This window comes from Cardiocondyla obscurior, linkage group LG01 (genome assembly GCF_019399895.1).
Source record: "Cardiocondyla obscurior isolate alpha-2009 linkage group LG01, Cobs3.1, whole genome shotgun sequence".
Taxonomy (NCBI): domain Eukaryota; kingdom Metazoa; phylum Arthropoda; class Insecta; order Hymenoptera; family Formicidae; genus Cardiocondyla; species Cardiocondyla obscurior.
In genome coordinates, this window is record NC_091864.1 from 11,232,632 (window position 1) to 11,252,724 (window position 20,093).

General features: G+C 41.9%; 2 protein-coding genes across 4 annotated transcripts; both read right to left on the reverse strand.

Annotated features, from left to right (window-relative positions):
• Window positions 1-785: 785 nt before the first annotated feature.
• Window positions 786-17,415, reverse strand: LOC139107757 (proton channel OtopLc). Of its 3 annotated transcripts, XM_070665578.1 has the most exons (10): window positions 16,710-17,415; window positions 13,735-14,062; window positions 12,595-12,848; window positions 7,378-7,605; window positions 6,160-6,362; window positions 5,443-5,756; window positions 4,774-4,788; window positions 4,435-4,600; window positions 4,058-4,346; window positions 786-3,920 (listed from the first exon to the last, which is right to left on the reverse strand). In XM_070665578.1, the coding sequence occupies exons 2-10, from the start codon at window positions 13,819-13,821 to the stop codon at window positions 3,215-3,217; spliced, it is 2,262 nt and encodes a 753-aa protein (XP_070521679.1). In that variant the 5' UTR covers window positions 13,822-14,062; window positions 16,710-17,415; the 3' UTR covers window positions 786-3,214. The 3 variants fall into 3 exon arrangements, with proteins under 3 accessions (XP_070521679.1, XP_070521688.1, XP_070521696.1); XM_070665587.1 differs by lacking the exon at window positions 4,774-4,788; XM_070665595.1 differs by lacking the exons at window positions 12,595-12,848; window positions 13,735-14,062; window positions 16,710-17,415 and adding an exon at window positions 10,261-11,891.
• A 431-nt stretch (window positions 17,416-17,846) lies between these two features.
• On the reverse strand, window positions 17,847-19,840 carry LOC139101867 (vesicle-associated membrane protein 7). The gene is made up of 6 exons (XM_070655351.1): window positions 19,598-19,840; window positions 18,954-19,165; window positions 18,756-18,893; window positions 18,529-18,687; window positions 18,360-18,452; window positions 17,847-18,283 (listed from the first exon to the last, which is right to left on the reverse strand). The coding sequence occupies exons 2-6, from the start codon at window positions 19,155-19,157 to the stop codon at window positions 18,215-18,217; spliced, it is 663 nt and encodes a 220-aa protein (XP_070511452.1). The 5' UTR covers window positions 19,158-19,165; window positions 19,598-19,840; the 3' UTR covers window positions 17,847-18,214.
• Between the last annotated feature and the right edge of the window lie 253 nt (window positions 19,841-20,093).

The window sequence follows — 20,093 nt, forward strand, 5'->3', positions numbered from 1 at the left end:
TATTATTGCGGACGAGTGTATTGCAATTTGTAAGGTACAAATAGTACAAAGGGTATAAGAGTACAAACATTGCGTAGGAACTAGATTATGCGGACATAGAAAAAGTACAGTTCAGAGACGTGATATAGCAATGAGGACATCCTCGTTTTCGCTCTTCTCTTATATCACTCGCAAATGCGAATTGCGTCCTTCGTGATTTCGCCCTGACTTTATCTCTTCACAGGGAGGATTCATGCCGAGATCGTAAACGCGTTAACAACGTACACGAGAGAAGTCTGTATTCGAATAGAACGAATTTACCGCGAAAACTTTACCTTGCATTGTGAAGTAAAGTATAGAGCAGTCGTTTTAGACATAGTTAAGCTCCAACGATTTAATTTGAATCGTTCTTTAATTTCTCGAGTCTTGTAGCTTGGTTATTTCTAAATTTTTCCGTATCATTTCTTACTGTTGCGCTTCAACTGCTCCATTTAGGACGAAGATGCAGGCGAGATAGAAGAAGTGAAGGGAAAGAACGGACGTAGGGATCTCAGCATGAGCCCTTGGGAATCTCAATAAACGTAACATGTTGCGCGTAAATCCTATGTCAGATTATAATAAATATTATATAATAGAACAACGTAATAATAAATATATTTATACTTTGTATATATATATGTATATAAATATGTGTATATATATATATATATATATATGTATATATATGTACATATATACGTATGCATGTATATGTATATACGTATACATATATGTGTATGTTATAGGAAGAAACATGTCGACACAACTAGCGCTAAACACCGAGAGAATTCGCTTTATTGTATATTCTCCACCATTTATTTACAGCCGTTTTAGAGAAATCTGTATCTTACAAAAAAGATCGTCTGCATCGCACCGGGTAATTAGAACTCGTAACGGCGATAATCGGTACCAAAGCTTCTAGCACGAAACACGTATTATTCATAAACGCCTACATCTTTATTAAATCTCGACGTCTTCCGACTTTTTCCATCTTTTCTCTCGTTTCGCATACGAGCATACTTACATACACACACGCACGCATGCACCCATATATACGCGATTCACCACACGTCAATTTATTCATTCGCATTTGCTTCTGTGATTCTCTCTCATCACCACGTCTGTCGATTGAGCATGAAACAAACTCGACTAGGTCGCCTCTAGTTTCAAGATCGCGTGTCGATCGTGATCGATCTTGATTCCCTTTTATCGTCTCGGACAGCACTCTTCTTCTTGACGGATTTAAGGCTTAATGATATGATCAGCCATTGTACTGTACTCTTACTTTAAACGTCTTCGCTTTTTTTCATTTTTACCGTTCTATTTTCGATTACGCGAAACTACGACGAACACTCGTGCATCGATTTGATCCTGATCGCTGAGCCTGAAATAAATTTCTTTTAATAATACAAATCCGTCGACAATACACGACAAAACAACGTCGACAATCAAATGTTGGTTTGTTATAAGTCGCGATCACAACAGCGACACTAATTATTTTCCGCTTCTACAAATTGTTTTCTATAATAATATATTTAAAATTATATTTATAAACTTTCTTGTAGATCTTTTATAAAAGGATTACTTAAATTTTTTTTTTTATGAAAAATTCCTTTTAAAATATTTAATATCTACATGGTTCTTTTTTCATTGAGTTGTACATGGACATCATGCAAGATGCACAAAAATATAAAATTCGCGGATCATGCGAATCAATTTCGAGTTTGTTAAATAGAAATTCAAAAGAAATAGATTTTTTTTTGGTTGGTTGGTTCTTTTGTCAGTATTAAAATATATTTAGTTACTGCGAGAATTATTTGTCAGTAAGATTTAAAATGTGATAAGCACTCACGTAATTAATGGTCGATAATTTCGATTTTGTTGCGTGCGCTATCGAATTTACAATCTACTTTTCCTCGTCGCTATTTTAGTTATCGCGACAATTGTTGTTTAAACTGCAGTTTGTACTACGTGGAAGACGGATGTCCGTGAGAGTGTCCAAGTGCCTTGGATTGCGAGCACCAAATTTTTAAGTTATGCACAGCTAGAGGACTCGGTTCGATCGGCTTATAAATGGACCAGAATTTACGGTTACTGTTAGTGCCCCTGATCAGTCTTAAAAATTCATTTTGGTCTTTCGAGAGCGACAATTCGATTTTTATTTCGAAATCCTTGCCCGTCTCTCGACCTGAAAAAGTTTATCGAACGAAGAAGACTTATTGTTCCCGTGTTAACCGAAGTTCTATGCGCTAAACGTTTCGACCGGATCGATTCTAAGGAAAATCTACCTGTTTCTACTTCTAACAAATGGACCTTGTACCGTCTACAAAATTATGTCTTCGGATATTTGATCGCGCTGATTTAAATACTCAACAGGAATATCGATCTGTTTGTTTTTTGTGACTTTGCGCCAAATCGTTTTTTTTTCTTTTCTTTTTTTTTTATGAATCGAGAAAATTGTTTTTGTATCTACAAGAGCGAATTTTCGAATGTACGTAACAGGTATCGGTTTAAGATTTATTAGCTCCACGTTGAGAATTTCATACCTAATCAGTCAGATCGTCTGAGAAATACGATTAATTATAATAATAATTTTTTTTTTCTACGATATTATTTCACAGATAAATGCTCGAAAGTGATATTAGACTTACACAGTGACGTTGTGTACATTCTATGGAGTCGCCAACATTTATAGTACGAAAGTAATTCGCACGGGGCTAGCTAGAACACTGACTGTCGATTAATGACGAAGTAATCTACCGTTTATGACAATTAACCTTTATGGATACCTTTATGAATATTTTTCTGTTGATGTCTCCGCTAATTATAATCAAATTACTTATGTTATATCAAGACGTTCCTTATCGCCCGAATCTATTTATTATACGTTGCCGGCTTTCCGAAATATACCCTGAAGTCGATATAAATTACGTGCGTATAATGTCGTGTACGTATTGATGCTTTAGTCGTGTTTAGATATCTAGAAAATTTTCTGCCCGTCTAAAATCGCTGATTTCTCGTAACGTCGCCCAACGGATTCTGCCCCTCCGAAACGACTTTCGTGACCTGACGTCTTTTTTGATCATATGAAATACGCCGGATCATTCTCCGCGATGGCATCAAGTCTCGACAGTTGACTCTTGGGACGCTGCGGGATCCCACCGGTTTTCCATATGATCTCGCGGGACCCCTTGCGTCACATGTAGGTCGGTTTCACCTTGTAGGCCCGCTTCCACACTTCGCATAGGCAGACGGTGCTGTGGAATCTGTAGAAGATTGCCAGCGGCATGGAAACGTGGGTGATGATTGTCCACGCCCACAGGCCGTAAAAATGCAATTGCACCGGGTGCGATTCCGCCCGTGATTTCTCCAGCGTGTTGATCGCCCACATAGCCAGATTCGTTACCAACAAGAACGTGACGATCTCTCTGCCCGGCTTCCTGCGTATTTGCTCGGCGGTGGCGACCGTGCGCCTCGACGCGTCTAATATAAAGATCGTCTGGCAGGTGGTCTGGACGACGCTGGCCAAAGCGGTGACCAGCACGAGGACCGTGTGCTTCTGCAGGGTGAAGTGGCCGCCGATAATGGTGAACGTGGAGTAAATGAACATGCCGGTCTGAGCGGCCACTAGGAGAATGTTGTCGAGCTCGAGATTTCTGCCGCCGTCGTAGCGTAGTTTCCGCATCTGGAACATGCCGATCAACGTCGCCAGGGTCGACATTCCGTAAAGCGTCAGCTCGCAGATGTTCACCTCGGTCACGGCGAGACTGACCAGCTCAGGTCGCGAGATAAGAACGAAGAAGAGAATCAGGGAGATTATAGTCAGCACTAGAATCAAAATGCCCACGAAGAGGCCCTTGTGCGCGCGGGCGCAATCCACGCTGTAATGATGAGGCGATTTCCTGCGCATAATTGAAAGTCCGTCATTCAAGCTCCGTAAAACTAATGACGCAAGCAGCGGGCAGGGTGACATATGCAATAGCACTTTATTGTACGTTGCTTACGTTAGAACATTATTGTACACGTATTATTATTGTACCTGTAGGCGTGTGCGTGATGACGCGCACCCGGCGGCGTTGCGGGCTGCGTAAATCCGGTCTTCGATATGTTTTTCCACATTACGTATAAAATCGCCGCGCAGATCAAGCTGTACTCGATCGTGCACGGGAAGAGAAAAGGGCTGGCGTCCTGAACCAGCGATCCCATTATATTCGTTCTTCTGCATTCAAACATGTGATGAGGTCCTTTGAGCCCGCGCGGCAGTCGCACGTGCTCACCGTGGTGCGAATGAATATGACCACCGAGATGAAGCCAGCCTCCCTTCGAGCCTAAAAATTCGAGATTCAGATAATTGTAAAAAAAAAAAAAAAAAAAAAAAATCTGCAGCGGCAGATCGTGCGCTTAATCGCAATTCACCTAATCTGTGGGAGATTCTGAGAGAGTTGTTCTCCGGATTGTAGAACGTGAGGATCTCGTGCTTCGTTTCCTGCACGAGAACGTTCAGCCAAACTGACAGATTCGTGCCGATCATATGCATTAGTCCAAAACGTGCGACGACGCGATGTCGATATACCTTCATTTGCTGGAATGTGAGGCAGCGCAATAAGACGGACAGATAAACGGAAATTTTTTTATCACATTAAATTATATAATTTTATCCAGTTCTCTCTATTTCATATATTTACACCACATACAATAACGCTACGTTAATATACTTTTTAAATACTTAAGTATTTGGTGGAAGAAGCAAGTTACCTTTAAGTACATGTCCTGTTCATCAGCAAATTTTTTAAATAGAAATTTATCGTATTAATGCTTTTGAACTTCATGTAAAGCAACAGAGATTTAAATCAATGCGAAGTGTATTAATATTAGGAGTAATAATATTTGCGGTAGGAGGAGTAGTGCGTCATATCGATAGGGCACCAGAACATTTAGATAGCTCACGTTCTGCTATTGCTCTTAGGGTTGTTCACCCTTCTGTTTCATTAACCCCGTAACCGACGAGCTTGCGCTAGCTCGGTACTTCCGTGGATTTCCCATCGAGTTACACCATTGAAGTTTCCCGATAAAACACGTGCGGCGATTCTCAAGAGAATCAATGTAGTAACTTTCTATACGCATATACATATAATCTCGCGAACTTTATTATTATAACAATGTTAATGCTACATTTTTGTATCATATTATAAATGTATCTATTTTAATGCGATTTTGATTCGAAATTTAAATTTCAACGGCGCGTTGTAGGATTAAAAAGTTAAAATTAAAAACCGATAAACGGTGACCATCGATATTTCCGCTGGAAAAACGAAATAAAAAAATTTAACTTGAAGTCGACCGAAGAGTTCGCCGTTAAGAGAAAGGTTGTGGAGTCGTGAGAGCGGATCGCGTGGATGTCATTTACATTAATCGCCCACGCACCTCATTGTTCAGGAATATAAAATACATTTGGATGAAGATGAAGGCCATTCTCGTGGCAGGCGTGAGCGCCAGCATGATGTTGTGGCACTTGGTGTTCTGCTCAAGCTCGAAGTACTGGCCGAATTCGAGTCCGGAGTAGATCATCGAGCCGATGCCAAACGCCACTGCGCCCATTCGTAAATAGAAACTGCCGTAGTGCTGGACCGGACGTATCGCATTCACGTGCGGGTATCCGGTCTCGGCCGCGTCGCTGTCGCCGCCGGCGCCGCTCGACGATCTTGACGAGTCCAGATCGCACACATCCTTCTGCTTCTCTGTTCGGCGAGATGACAATTTAGAGAAAATCGGTTAATTGCGATCAGTTGTTGTGCGCCAACAATCGCCGGTCGTCCGAAATCAGCATCGCCTTCAGCGATCGCTCTTACATTTCGACGAGATTGCTACCAGGGAGGAATTTCGACGAGAAACTAACCGAAGTTATCGCAATTTTACGTCATCGTTTGCGTGAATGTAGATTGTTCGATATGTAAGACCGCGATTGCTAAAGCGACGGTCCGACCGCGGCGAGGTTTATCTACTTCCACGCATAATTCCGCGAAGCACGCTAGGCTCGTGCAGCCGGATCGATATTTCTTACGAGTGGAAATGTTTATCGCGGCAGATAGGATCGGGGTAAATTTACTATGTAGTTTTTTTTTTTTTTTTTTGTATACTCACTCGGTTTCGTCTTGTTATCGCCGAATAGCATGGCGTACATGTACACGAGGAAGATCATGCTGCCGAAGTAGAGGTATAGGTAGAAAGCCTCGTAGAAAGACGGCGGTATGTACGTAGATATTACTTCCGCCATGGGAAAAGCGATCCCCATCACGACCAGAAGTTTCCCGTACAGCGCGCTCAAAGTGGTCGCCAGGGCGTCGCTGCAGCAAAAACGGAAATTGAAGTTGAATGAAACGTAGATCGGCGTCGCGCGCGGATTAAATCCTCCGTCGAGGAAATAGATCCATCTCCGGCCGTACTTTGAGGAATCAAGCGCGCATTTCTCTTCAGTTACTACTCGCCGGTTATCAAACGAATCCGTTCGAATTGCGACGAGAAATTTTATAAATCCGCTCGCCCATAATCCCGCGCCGGCCTTTATCGGTAAAGGAGGATTGAAACCAGCGAGTCGCACCGAATGGACCAATTCACTTTATACATATAATTCCAGACGCATCTCATTTATTGCAACAAGTTAGCTCCGTTCGTTTGGATTGAGAATCAAATAGAGTCGGAATATAATCTTTTTTTTTTTTTTTTTTTTTTTTTTGGCGTATATCTGCACGTAGAGGCTTCTTCTCGGCCCTGACCCACATAAAAATATCTTTTCTCGAAGAATTTATTGAAAACGAGAGATTGAGGGCAGCCGCGCGAATGATGGATCGTTAGCTCGATGCCTATCATCGTGTAACATTACAGCGGAGGTACCATTGGCCGCAAATACATCCACCCCCGTAAGAATTGGCTCAATTACGAGTAATCGTGTGGTTGCCTGTACGCGTGTGTTTGATTCATAAAGTGCCGGTAATTGCGGTACAGACGTCGGTCAGGATAACCTGGAGGATCACGTGAAATTTCCGTGGCGACCGGCATTCCCCTCCGTACATATAACGAAACCGAATTAAAATCGCAAAACTTCACCGAAACGGCGAAGGAGCAAAGTTCTGCTCGGAGAAAAAATAAAATTCTGCAATGCGTGTCGACGGCACTCATTTCGTCAAGCCAACTGTTCCGCGAATGATTAACACCGCAGCTGTAGTTTTAAAATCGTTATAAAATTGTTTTGTAATCGGGTTCGCGTACGAGTGAAAGTACGTTATGAAAAAAAGCTTAAATTGATCGAGAGACGGTGCAACGACCTCGACGCGATGCAGAAATGCTTGCTCCACTACTCACCATCCAAGGTTCTTCCACTTCCGCTCGTCGGTGACCTCGAGGAAGGTCGACGCCGGATAACAGACCGCCGGAATCGGTTGCGAGGAGCATGGTAGGGCCAACGCGAACTGGGGTGGCCGGTGAACGCGAGAAGGTGAGCTGCTGCTGTGTCTAGACAGCGTTTCCGGCGAGACGATTACCGCGGACGGTGAGGCTGGTGACGGTAGCGCGACCGGCAGTCCTGGCCAACTGTATAGAATATGTCTATTATTATCTCGTATCTATCAACGTCCCATTATTGTTTTTTATATTTAGTCTTATGCAAGGTTCTATCGTCCATAACAACTGTTGCGTCCATATTATTATTTTTTCTTTTTTTTTCGAGAAGAGAGATATCTTACGCGAATCGATTGATTTACGTTAGAAATATTTGTTAAATAATTTTCTTGTGAGAATGTAGAATGCGAGAACGTGCTTTAAAGTCAGAAAGACGTAAATTTAATTCAGGATACAATTTATTTTTGCAAACGTATTTTACAATTGAAATAGCATTTACTTTCTCGAATATAATTGGTATATATTGTACAAAATATCTATCGTTTTATGTGATAAAAGTTGCGAATAATTTTGCGATCACACTTTTTGTTGACTGCTATTAGCAATTTTAATTAATTATTCGCTTGGTAATCGATATTAATTAACTCGCTCGATAGGCTCATATACGTTTCAATTAACTCTTTTTTTTTTATAAAGAAAAAGGTTTTATTGCCGCAGTCATAACAAATTTATTTATTACGATTTTAATCTTTTATTAATTAAATTTTATTTTCTTAATTAATCAAGTGATAGTTAATTATCATACTTGAAAAATATATAAAAAGTAAAAAAAACTAATAAAACGTACAAGTGCGTATGTACTTTGTGGTTTTTATATAAATCCACGCGCCTGACTGATTTAAGGTCAACTTAGTGCCATAATGTTTGACACATTACATTGACACTGGCTGCAGGAAGAGACCGACTAGTGCTGATGGCTTTGTGAGTATCATTAGATGACGTTGCGTTAACTTTCTAACACGGGTCATTTATCTAATAATAGTAGTCCAATTTAATCCGACACGTGATAGAGCGTACATTTTTTTTTTTTTCGCTTATTTTAAACGGCTGCACTTTCCGTTTTAAGAACAGGCACAAATTTATTCGACCAATTGAACAAAGTTAAATTAAAAATAATTTATAAACTTGTCTGAAGTAATATATTCGTCGCACAGTATTATAAAAGTAATATACATATAAAGATAATTTTTATTTTAAAATTTTGTATTAAGAAAATCTAATAATAACTTCTAGCGTTCTCTGTAATTTACGTTGCGCTTAACTCGTTCATAAATTTTATTTAAACTGACTTTAAAAGCGATCGGTGCGATTTGTTCAATTATTTATCATAAAAGTTGCATGCCTCGGCGCTTTCGGCGTTTCACAGGATTTAGCGTTGTTCCGCATATTTTAGGAGATAAGCGATCTGGCATATCGTTGACCTGCCCCCGATATGTCAGAGGGTCGAAGCAAGGGAGGGAAAGATCCTTTTACCGAGCATATGCACAACAGCGTAAAAAATATTTCGCAGCAATGTGGCTTCGGCGCGATACGAAGGCGGTGATAGGAGGACGGAAGCTCGTCTCGTGCCTCGAGCTTTTTGAAATAATCACGTAGCGTTGTGAAGCGTTGGAGCGAGAGAGGGTGTCATTGGCCGAGGGAAAAACGGGTAGGACAAGAGGGCACTGAGAGGGTTGATTCAGTGGTCGAGTGCCGTCCCTCGTTGCGAAGGGCTTGAGAACCCGGCGCATCGCCCACTCTTTAGTGGAAACCTCTCACCCTTACGCCACTTTCTACCCATCGTCCCTCGCGGCATCTCATCCCTCAGCATCTTCTTCTTCCCCCTTTTTTTTGTAACTTTTCTCTGACGGATTTATCACATCATTAAAATTCTTTTCGGCGGACTTTGACACGACGCTGACCCGGTTTCCTTGCCATTTTAATTTGCTCAACGAAAATGGCGATGCTCGGATTGATCGATGTGACATATTCCAACTCAACGTCAATTACTTTGAAAAAATTATATTTAATTCTACTGACGTTTATTTTTTAATTAAAAAAAAAAAAATAGTTAGAAATAAAAAAGAAGAGGGATCACGATGGATTCATTATCTCCGTGAAAAATTTTTCAAAACTTCTGTTTGATAAAAACTCGCATCTTTTTATTCGTACTTGCTGAATTAACATTAAAAAAAAATATCCACACGACGGACGGTGAATTGCAATTTTTTACACTGCATACATATGATAGGAAATGTCGCGGCACCGGGAAATTCTTCATGTTCTGCGAAGGCGTCGCCGGCATTTCATTTGAATTCAATTGGCCACGCAGCCATTGTCAAAGTACATTTCTTATTCAAAAACTCGGGGACTTCTCATGCAGTCGCTTTGAACTTCGTGTCTGGGAAATTCCGGCTCGCCGGTCTCTTTCCTTTCCATCACTTTCCGCATATTACGATAGGAATTACGCTTCCGAGATTTCCTGTCGACGAAGAGCATCGATTCTATCGCTTGTCATTTCGTTACCCGTCGTCTGATATTCCCTCGCACATCTTTTCGACGTTACTTCTTTCCCGATTTATCCTATTTCATACGAATAATTTATTTATGCAAAAACTCTTCAAACTTTCTTTTTTTTTTAATTATAATATACGTTCGTGAAATATAATTCGTATTTCGGAAAATCAATATTTAATTATAAATTTAGTAAAATTCACACGGCAAAGCGCATGTAGTTGGATCAAATATTTTCGGGAGGCCCTTTTGTTTCCCTATAGATGCAACAGATATCAAACGAAATTGTGATACCTGAGGGACGTCTCCTTGATAAGCATACCCGTGACCTTGGCTCGCGCTTTTCTCGATCGTCTCGGTGGTACGTTGGCCCTCATGGACGGCCCTCACCAGCGAATGACACTATCACGGCCCTCCGGCTCGTGACACGGTACTCACGGACCCCGCATCACAAACTGAGGCCCTAACCGGAGCAGACCGGCTCCCTGACCATTGTATCTATCGATCCTTCTCTACGCTATTATTTCTCTCTGTCCCTGCCTGGATATGTGGCCGTTTGATAGCGAGCTCGTTAGCGGTGTATCAAATTTGCAGCGGCGTAACACGCCGCCGTAACATCGCCAGCACGCCAGCTGATCGGTTTGTTTCGACTACGTGTCGGAAATTCGAGAGAAAAAGGGTTTGACGGGAGAACGAAGGTCAACGGGAAAAACTCGAGAAAGAAAAGCTACAATTATTTTACTCTAAATATTATAATATATATAATTGAAAGAACCATTTAGGTCTAAGTAAAAAATATCAGTGAAAGAAAAAAATGTTTCTTTTATTTTAAAGGATTTTTTAGAATAACTTGCGGCGAATGTCTTGCGTCTAAGATACGTAAAAATACTGTACTCTAATATTCACACACTTCGACTTTTATTCCGCCTGCCCCCCGAGATCGGCGGCCCTCGTACATTTACCGGAAAATATTTGACGGCATTTTCCCATCCTACCGCGTCTACCATTTTCCCATCAAGACGACAAATTCGGCGAGAGGCTTTTCGTCGAAGGATTGCGATATATAAATTTTCTATTGCGCGACACTTTCGATACGGCCAGAAAATTTTTTTATTCCTTAACCGACCTAACGAAACGAAGCATGCACAACCGTATTTGTAATACTATAATTTTTCAAGATGATAGTTTTCAATTCTAACGACGCCAAATTTTTTTTTTTTTGTTGCATTTGTTATTTTTAATTAGTTTTATCGTACCAGTCGATGTATATACATGTGTTACAATTTAAAAAAAATTTGTTTTAGCGAGATACATTAGAATGCAAATTTTTTTGCTGTCGTCTTGAGTACATATCGTGATTGAGTCTGCATGTAAATCGATGGAATAAGCTGCCTTTCTGATAGATTGACGAAGAGAAATCGGGGAATTCCGGTACGACGGAGACTTGCAATATGGAAAGGGTGGCTAGGAGTTAGGCAGCCTCCGAAGGTCGAGCTGGAAGCAAAGGGAAAGATGAACGGAGATCGAGTGTAAGCCATAACCGAGTGACAGATCAATATTAACTCTGACGCCCATGGTCGGTCCTGTGTACGCGAATTCACGTTCGATATCCGGCGGAAGTAATCGAGTTCCGCGAATGGACCGAATATGCGTGCAAACCAGACGTCCCGGAATTCGAGAGAAACTCGGCATTCGGCTTGGTAAATTGGAGACACTGCGGCGAACGACATGTGAAAGCTAACAAAAGCCGCGAATACGTAAAGCTTGTCGCACGACGTAATAACAAGCGCAGGAGGTTTCAAGTTTTTTTTTTTTTTTTTTTTTTTTTTAAATTGAGTGTGCAAATAATAATTTTGGCTTATCGAGAAAATTAACATTTTAAAGTTGCACGTATATTTTAAACAGTACACCTGTAAATCGTACAATTAATAAATAGTAACCGCGCATAAAAAAAAATTCGGGCAGTTTCTTGCATTTGGTTGGGAATCAAAGAGACTCGCGTGGAACGGACGAGATTGATGGCGCGGAGGAAATCGGCGTGTCGCTGCGAAATCGCCGGGGCATTTTTCACGATCAAGTTTAATTGCCGGCAGCGTACGGTGCGCAGGGTCGTACTCGCCGGCGAAGTCGAGGGAAATGCACGTTAATCGTGAGCGGTGATTAATGCGGGACCACCGGGACCGCCGCCCGGCGTTGGTCACTCCAATGAAGAGACGTGGAGAAACGCCGGCTCTTTAGGGGAGGCTTGTAATTTACGTTGCGGTGGCGCATACAAAGAGGCAACAATCGATACAAAACGGTTGCATCAACGGCAAAATGTTCATTTCTTAACAGTTTCGTTTCTGTGCGACGCGCAAGATAGCACAATTTTTTTTTCCAACTCCGGTTTCCAACTCTCGGTTTGTTATACAAAAAAATTGATATTTACGATTAAAATGTACCCCAAAAAAAATTATTACACCGCTTGATTTACTCGCTGCTCGCTTTTTCCGACGAGAAGCTCGCCGGACGCGCTGCGCGTGCATCGTCAACGATCAGAAAAATTAGCGACGGGAGAAAGTGAGGGGGAAGGTATGTCTCGAGTGGCATATAAAAGTTCCAGAGGTAAAAGGCACTTTCTGTACTCACTCCTGCATGATTGTCGCGGACGACGGTTTCTCGATTTCCGTGCTAAGCGTACCACCGTCTGGCGTTCGAAGCGCAGCCTCCAATGCCGCTGCCTCTTCCTCTTCCCTTAATTCTTCCGAGGCCTCTTCAGGGATCGTCGTAATGTCCTCAATCGGTGGCAAGTCGTTTCCGTTCTCCTCCAGATGATTTTCCAGCATAGGATCGGAATTATTGTCGCCTGGACGCGTCACTTCTTCGATATCGGAATCGATACCCTGTTCAATAAAATTCAGGAATCTCGCATTACTTAAGTCATTAACAGAGTACATTTTAAACTGATATTAGGTGTAAAAGCTTTCAATAAAATAAATATTTTTAGAATTTCGAAGCATTTTAAAAGTTGAAATCAATACTGCGGAAAAGTTAATAAAAATTTAACTTTTTGTAATACCGATAAATCAATAGCGGAAAAAAAGAGCGTTGCATTCGTTAAATGCGACGAGAAATGACACGCGAGTGGAATAAATATTTAATAGGACCTTTAATCGAATAAAATATATGATGTATCCCACACAGAGCAGCCAATTTTATGATTATTCTACTTTTCAAAGTATTTACGATATCGATTATTCTTTATCGAGATATGTGACTTTATTAACATATTATTTTAATATGTTAATATTAAACATTAATTTTAAACATTTTAATATTAAATTAAAATGTTAATATTAGTCATTTAACAACATATCGTTGTGCTGAAATTCGATTTTTAAAAGACTCAACTCGAATATAAAAATATCGTACCTGCACCGAAACGGAGTATTTATCAAGTTTTCGCATTGGTATTTTATTTTTTATCGCTTTACGTAAATTGAAAAAAATAATCAAGGCATGAAACTTTCGCGTTGATACTTTTATATTTAATTACGTCAAAGTAGAACCTCATACTCTAACACAGTAATCCGCAAATGCGCGTGTATGTGTGTGCAATTAAGCCCTTCTCGTAATAATCCGCCGTGAGAGAGAAATGGCGAGTGAAGGACCTCGTAACTCCGTAATTCACGCCGAGCCGTCCAAAATCTTTTCGGGTAATTACCTTTGACTTAAGCTTAAGACAGATGATTTTTAATCTGCAAGATCCCTCATCTCCCGTCCGCGTACCTGTGCAAAGTCCATGTAGAAGGAGTCTCTGGAGTCGGAGCTACCCTGGCGTAGCCGGAGGCTAAGATCCGGCGAGCTCTCGCCCATCTTCCTTATCTTCTTATCTCCCTTCTCGCTTTTTCACTTCCCCTCGGGCTCAGCCGCGCCTCTCGCTCTCGGAAAATCCCCCCGATTCTCCCTCGCGCCTCTTCTCACCCTTGTCGTCCCCTTCCGCCCCCCTTTCGCACCCCCCTTGTCTTTGTCTTCGACACAGGCTCCTCGCTCCTCTACGGACGGGGAATTCTAAAGAGGGTGGGCCCTTGTGCACACAATCCACCAGGTTTGCAGCCTGAAAGAATCGGTCCTTGTGAGACAGATCGCCACACCGCGTCCTCTTCTACCTGTCTTTCGCATAAGTGGAAGCGAGACAGAACCCTTCCCGACCGTACGATACGAAAATATTCCTCGTGAAAAGAGGCCGGCGTGCGCGTGGCCCATGTCCCGACGACAACTCCGCGTATCAAAGGCCCTTTCTCTTCACCCCTTCGCTAAAGAGACGATCGCGAGTACACGCCGAGAAGCTATGATTTTCATTTCGGTGCTTATCCCAGTTATTAGTTATCGAAGAATCTCCGGGGTGGCTGCTGAAAATTGCTTTTTAAGACCCTTGAACATACATGCAACACCCTAAAGCTGATTTTGTCTTAAAGGCTGTTTTTCTTACTTCTCGGTTAACAAATTATTATTATTATTATTATTATTTTGTGATTGCGACTTTTACGTAATTATTATAATTAAAATTATTCCTCATTTTCCGAGTAAAGAGTATTACATATCTCTATTATTCATCGCGTGCTTTACGTAAGAAACTTTGACCGCTGCCGGGCAATCTCGGCAGCGGTCCTCGGTGCCCTTAATTACGCAAGGCGTAGGGACTTCTACTTTGTGGAAAACTAATTACGCCGGATAGGAAATTAAATCCGGCTCTCTTCGAGTTAATTATCCCGTTCGCGGTGATAATTTTTTGATCGAAACTATAAAACATAATTACGACGGTCGCGCCAGCGGCTGCAGAGTCGTTAGCCCTACGAGCAGGATATTTTAATAATGCAAGAAACACGACGCAAAAGCTTTGTAGATTTTATCGGCGAGTTAATTAAAATGCGTCGACGCAAGGTACGGTGTGCGAAACGTATCGCCGTACCGTCGAAGCTCCCGTTTATCTTTCGGAGAAGCGAACTTATGTGCTTAGGCACTTAGTCATGTTGTTTCTAAGTCTTATGGACGAGCTTGTACGCGAACGCGTCGTTACAGCAGGGTAACAAGATACTCCTCTAAGACGCCGTTTTACGGAGAATGCATAATTACTCTCGCGAAAGTTACCGCCAAAGCCCTCGACGATTACAGCCCTCGAAACTCGAACAGCCCCGCGTAGGACGGTAATCCGTCGTTTGTCGAGTCCTCGCATTTCGACAGCGAGGAAATTGAGAGATCGCCGCTTTCGTGCTTGCATTTGTTTGTTTAATGGAATATCGACGAAATATATAAACGAACGGCCGAGTCGCGGCGGAATTGTACGGTCGCAGAAAATCGCGTTGAACGGTCCGGGGTTTGCGAGCGAGGAAGAACTTCGCAGCTCCAGAGGACCATCGGTTGTCTCACGAGTGATTCAGACCTAGGGGGAGAAACGCTTCTCCGGCAGCCGCGGGGAGTTCTAACGTCAATGAACATTCTTCCCGGTCGTCCCTAGGCTCGTCCCTAACGCCATTCCACGGCAGACCCTCCCGGCGAACGTTTTATGGCCGGTATACGTGGCATCGAATATTTCTCCATCAGAATGACTCCCCCGCGCGCATTAGGGAAACACCGGGCAGCGGAGAAATAAAACGTAGGGTCAGACGCCCGCGTTTTCGGATCGACCGCAGTAACACAGATAGTCTCGGGGCATGCAGAATAGAATCGATCCGCGAATAAACCTCTTTCTCTTCTGGAATAAAATATTGATAAATATACCACTAAGCGGGAATTAATTTTAATAAATAAAATGTAGCGGAAGCTAAAATGACCGAGACACCGCGATGATTCTTACATGGACGGGGGTTGGATAATTTATGATGAATATAAGTCAAACGAGATGGGAAGCGCGGCTGTATATATCGATGACGCAGAAGGATTACTTTCACGAGGATCGATATGATGAGAAGCTACATGTTTAATCGTGTTAATATTGTCGTTACTCGAGTGCAGTTGTTGTTTTCCCAGAATTCCGCGACAACGATTTTCCGTCGCGTGCAGCGAAAGGCAGTGCATTTTCCACTCGACGTTCATGCCGCGTAGCAGTTCATTGCCTTTTTGCGCCGGCGATGTCGCACTCGCGACGTTTTATCTAAACTATACGTTTCTCGTTGGTAGATGCACGCAATAAAGCACGCAAAAGAATGAAAAATAAATGTCGGTAAATGATAAGCCAAGGATTATCGAGTTACATCAAAATGTTAATAAATGCGGGCGCTTAATATCAGGAAATCTCGTCTGCTTTATGCGCGAAAATATTACGTTATTAAAGTTTTATTCTGAGCATATTTATAAATAATGAAGCCATATAATTTTCGAAGTTTCACAAAAAAAGACCCTCGACATTAAATTATTTACTTCAAATAGGAATACCATCGGGGTCGAGGACTTCCCTCCGCAAAGAAAAATCAGTCCCAAGTAGATCTAGAGATACTCTTGCGAATTTCGGCCACCTATTTTGAGAATAGTTCTCCGATCGATCTTACAGTACCGCCTCCGAAATTTCATGCAAAATGCATTTTTCACAGCCACCTGTAAAAAAATAATAGTCCGCTGTGGACGCGCGTCTAGAATCCGCGAAATAAGAAATGGTGAAATTAAATCGCTCGTGTTCATATGACGCAAAGTTCGTTAATTAATGCGTTCGCGCTTTTCCCTTCAGCGTCGAATACCGCCCGATGCCGGGAAAGAAGTGCACTTACGAGGAGAGCTCAAGGCGTCCGTCGCCTTCCGGCGTTCATCTTCCCAGCACCCTTCGTCGTTCACCCGAGGGCGACGCATCCTCCCTCTCACATTGCAATGCCCACCGTGCAGTTTCTCGTTTTCACTTTCATTCGGCGCCTCCTCTCGCCGGACACGGCCGCGGATCCCGTCATCTGTCGTCTCCCGCTTTCATCCGGGTCCAGCGTGAATCCATATCCCGTAATCGGTATCTAACACCGCCGCTGCCGTTGCCGCACCACCCACAGGTTGTAAACACACGCACTGACGCGTTCCTCACGCATACGCGTACCTGAACGCGGCCCGTCCTCTCGGGGTGCGTGCCGGCCGCGCGAGTTTCTCTTCACCGCCACCCCCTTTTCCGGGGGAGAGAAAGAGAACCGGAAAAACGCGCGCCTCAATTAAACTTCGCCCCGTTTTCCTCTTTTTTTCTTTTTACCGGCTTGTCAACGCGTTACTTTTCTTTTGGTTTTCCTTTTCTTTTTCTTTTTTTCTAATTTTTTAAAATCCCGGGAAAGGAAAAACTTGTTGAGCGGGAGAGACCGGATGATGTAAAATAAAAAAGGGAGGGAGAACAGTTTTCCCCAAAATCTCGGAGTTCGGGGACGGAGCGCGATCAATCGTGACGCGTGTATACGAGGCACGGAGACACTTCGGCACCTCCCGAAGGGTGCGCCGCGCGAGACATCGACATCCTGCGAGAGCTGCCGGGCTGCTGCGATGGCCCGGGCTTCGTGACGGGAGAGCGCCCGCGCCACGACGCCGCCACCCCGTCGCACGCCGCTGCGCCGAGCGACGTCGTTGCATTGTGGCGCACGCCCCGTAGCTAGAGGATGGACCCTTCAGATGAACAAGATCCGCATGTCGTCTCGTTCGATATCGCCTCGATCTTTCAGAGAGAACTAGTGTCCTGTAGCAGAGCTGTTTTTCCTCCCCAAGATCTCGTTACTTTTTATTACAAAAATCTCTTCTGCATTATATGTCCCAGCATTTTCTTCGATTCAGTCAAGGTTAATTGGAAGTATCACGACGAGCGTAATTATACCTTGTTCTAGATAGCCCGATATAAAATGCGTTAACCTTGTAATTAAAGAAAGGAGATTAATTGTAAAAACACGTTGAACGAGAAAACTTCTTTATTTGCACCTTTTCGTAAACTGAGATATAACGCAATGCATACGTCTGTGTAAAAAATAAAATTATTTTTCGTATATACTGTATATCTTGTTCGCAGGATATAAATCATGTTACATTTTCGTAAAATTATAATCATGATATAAGCCTTAAGCATAAATATTGCAATATGTGTGTACACGTGTTTAGTACAAGATCTTATTATATTATATAAACTAATACGTAACGAGAAACTTATCAATAACGTAACCCCGCCGATTAACGTTTCAGTCTCATACTTTACATCCACGCACTTTTTTCCATCTATACATGTTTAATCGGCGTTTGAACACTGTATTGTATGTATCGTGTATTAATTTCCCACACACTTCTGCCAAGCCAATCCTCCACACGTTATAGAGACAATCACGTATACTACAACCTGCATTAAAAACAATAGATTTTAGATTGCAATTTATATTAGAGAGACTCAAAAGTGATTGCAATGTTGAACTTACAATTAAGATCGCACCGACAATAACGTAGATCTTGACATTTTTCCAGAATAAGGAACGGGCTAAATTTCTACTTGTCTTTCTAAACGTCACAGACTGAAAGAGAAGATAAAATTTATTGTAATACTCAATTATTAATATCGTTAAACTACGAGAAGTTGCTTTTACGTACGTTGGCGGATAAGTTTTCCGTTTTGTTCACAAGCAGTTCCAACCGTTCGCCACGCATCGCTATGTTGTCGATATTTTTTACCATAATGTCCTTAAGCTCGTCCAGCTCACCATGAACTTGGGACAATCTATCCAGATCTTTAGATTCGCTATAATGTTTCTGTAAAGAAAATTAAAATTAACATGCAAGTATCAAGATATCAATTACATAATTATTTCTGATATTACCATTTCGTTAGCCAAAACACGGCCAAACTCTGTGTTCATAGCATAAGCTACGGCAGTTAAAGCACCTGGTCCATAAACAGCTAGGAATCTTCTTTTTATTTCGTTGAGATACAAAAATGCTCTGGATCTTTGAAAGTCCTGAAACAATATTTTTTCATTAGTCTTATATCTCGATATCTTAATTAGCTCATTACATACGTCATCGGTAATGCACATGTAAATAAGGCGATCCTCGCAGATGTAGTGAAACAGATATGGCCCTTGCGAGTAAGTGAGTTTATCATTGTCCGGTGGTATTTTTGCCAGAATTTTCGCTGTGATTTCTTCAAAGTTTCCAACACATGCGGCATACTTCGCCAGTATAATCGTCCCACGTGCCACCACGCTGTATAAAATTGGCATTTTGATACCTGGCATAAAAAAAACAAAAAAAAATTAAATTTAATAATAAGTAGATAACGTCAAAGGTGATTCGTTCTATTTTGTAATACTAAGTCACTTTCTTCAACTAACGCGAAGTATTGTTCTCCCTGTGGAATTCACTTATCATATCAAGACTGAAGACAATAGACTGAGACTGGTGAGGGTCCGGTCTATTTTAAGCATGCAAAACACTCGTTAAAAAACACCACGATGACAGGAATTAACTGCGACTTACGAGCAGTAATTTTTTGCGTAAGTGCTCTTTAATGTGTGCAATTTCAATTTTAACCTCTGACTAATCCATAAGATAACGAGACTGCGTTTGCAAGAGCTCTTTAACTGCTTGTATTGCGAAAATGCGACGTACGAATACTTTTTCGACAATATACGAATCATAGGCGATTTAGTGTTTCACCTACCTTGATGCAAAACAAAGGATTTAATTAAGAGACCAGCTGTACACTTCTCTCTTTACGGCTACGATGTTGTAACACTGGTAATGCGCGGACTTCCGTGTATCGAGGAACAATGATCAACCGATCGATCAGCCGTTCCTTCTCGTAAATCTCGACGAAAACATCGGAATATCCCTCGCGGGCGTAAAAACAGTCACACCTCCATGAAGTCTTCGATAATACCGATATGAGTGAGCATGGGTGAGTTTATCAGCTGGCAGTACAGTGAGAGGCGTCTGACGTTCGTAACCTGAAGCTGCGTACTTTATAAAGCGCGAAATTTAATTCGATATCTCCATCTCGATGTTTAAACAGTGCACTTGCGTAAAAACCTATGTCGTATAAATATAAATAATAAAATATATAAAATAACAATTTTTTATACATTAAAATAGCATAACAGTTAAAACGGCGTTAGAAGATAATTGTTAAGAATAACAGAGTAATAACAATTTATTTT